The sequence below is a fragment of the Sphaeroforma arctica genome (genome assembly GCF_001186125.1).
Source record: "Sphaeroforma arctica JP610 unplaced genomic scaffold supercont1.453, whole genome shotgun sequence".
In the NCBI taxonomy this organism is placed as follows: domain Eukaryota; class Ichthyosporea; order Ichthyophonida; genus Sphaeroforma; species Sphaeroforma arctica.
Window position 1 is genome coordinate 1,669 of NW_014040105.1, and position 1,246 is coordinate 2,914.

General features: G+C 43.3%; 1 protein-coding gene across 1 annotated transcript; it reads left to right on the plus strand.

The window, feature by feature from the left end:
• Positions 1 to 261: 261 nt before the first annotated feature.
• On the plus strand, positions 262 to 576 carry SARC_06375 (hypothetical protein; the record flags this gene model as incomplete). Its single annotated transcript, XM_014299712.1, has 2 exons — positions 262 to 406; positions 538 to 576. Coding segments are annotated over 2 exons (184 nt in total), but the record flags the coding sequence as incomplete, so codon positions are not given.
• Between the last annotated feature and the right edge of the window lie 670 nt (positions 577 to 1,246).

Sequence of the window (1,246 nt, forward strand, 5' to 3'; positions counted from 1 at the left end):
TGTCTATGTGCAACATCTTCATAGGTATGCCTCACGGGACTGTGTCTACCTACAACATCTTCATAGTTATACCTCACGGGACTGTGTCTACCTACAACGTCTTCATAGTTACCTCACGGGGCTGTGTCTACCTACAACATCTTCATAGCTATACCTCACCGACTGTGTCTACCTACAACGTCTTTAAAGTTATACCTCACGGGACTGTGTCTACCTACATACCTACAAGCCTCTACTCATTCGTTGCCTTAACCGACACAGCCACAGAGACCTTAAACCGGAGAACCTACTCCTAGATAAAAATTATAATCTTAAAATAGCCGACTTTGGACTGGCCGCCTTCCAGGCCAACACGGACCAATTATTAGACCAGAGCTGTGGGACGCCCCACTACGCCTCACCGGAGGTGTGTGGTATAGTGTGTTAGTGCTGTGTGACTGTGAATACTACTGTAGTGTGCAATCAGTGCCCCTCAGCCCTTAACATGTAGAGTTGTAACATAGCAACTCCTCGCTAACCCTCTAATGGTCGTCGCAGAAGTATCATATGCCGGTGATGCGGAACACGACCACGTGAATCGTCACTGTGTAACCCTAAATCCTACAACCGGCCTAGCATCAGTACTGCACCATTGCACAAACTACACTCATTTGCTCTTGCGCTCACGTCCGTTAATTGAATAGTCTCGTACAGTACGTACACACCCAAGCTGTCCCTAATTGAATAGTCTCGTACAGTATGTACACACCCAAGCTATCCCTAATTGAATAGTCCAGTACAGTACGTACACACCCAAGCAGTCCCTAATTGAATAGTCTCGTACCGTATGTACACACCCAAGCTATCCTTAATTGAATAGTCTAGTACAGTACGTACACACCCAAGCTGTCCTTAATTGAATAGTCTCGTACAGTACGTACACACCCAAGCTATTTCTAATTGAATAGTCTAGTACAGTACGTACCCACCCAAGCTGTCCCTAATTGGATAGTCTAGTACAGTACATACCCACTAAAGCTATCCCTAATTGAATAGTCTAGTACAGTACGTACACAACCGAGCTGTCTGTAATCGAATAGTCTAGTACAGTACGTACACACCCAAGCTGTCCCCAATTGAACGGTCCAGTCCAATACCCACCCAAGCTGTTCTGGTCACTCACACTCATCTTCGCCAAATTTATATATATATATATATATATATATATATATATATATATATATATATATATATATATATATATATA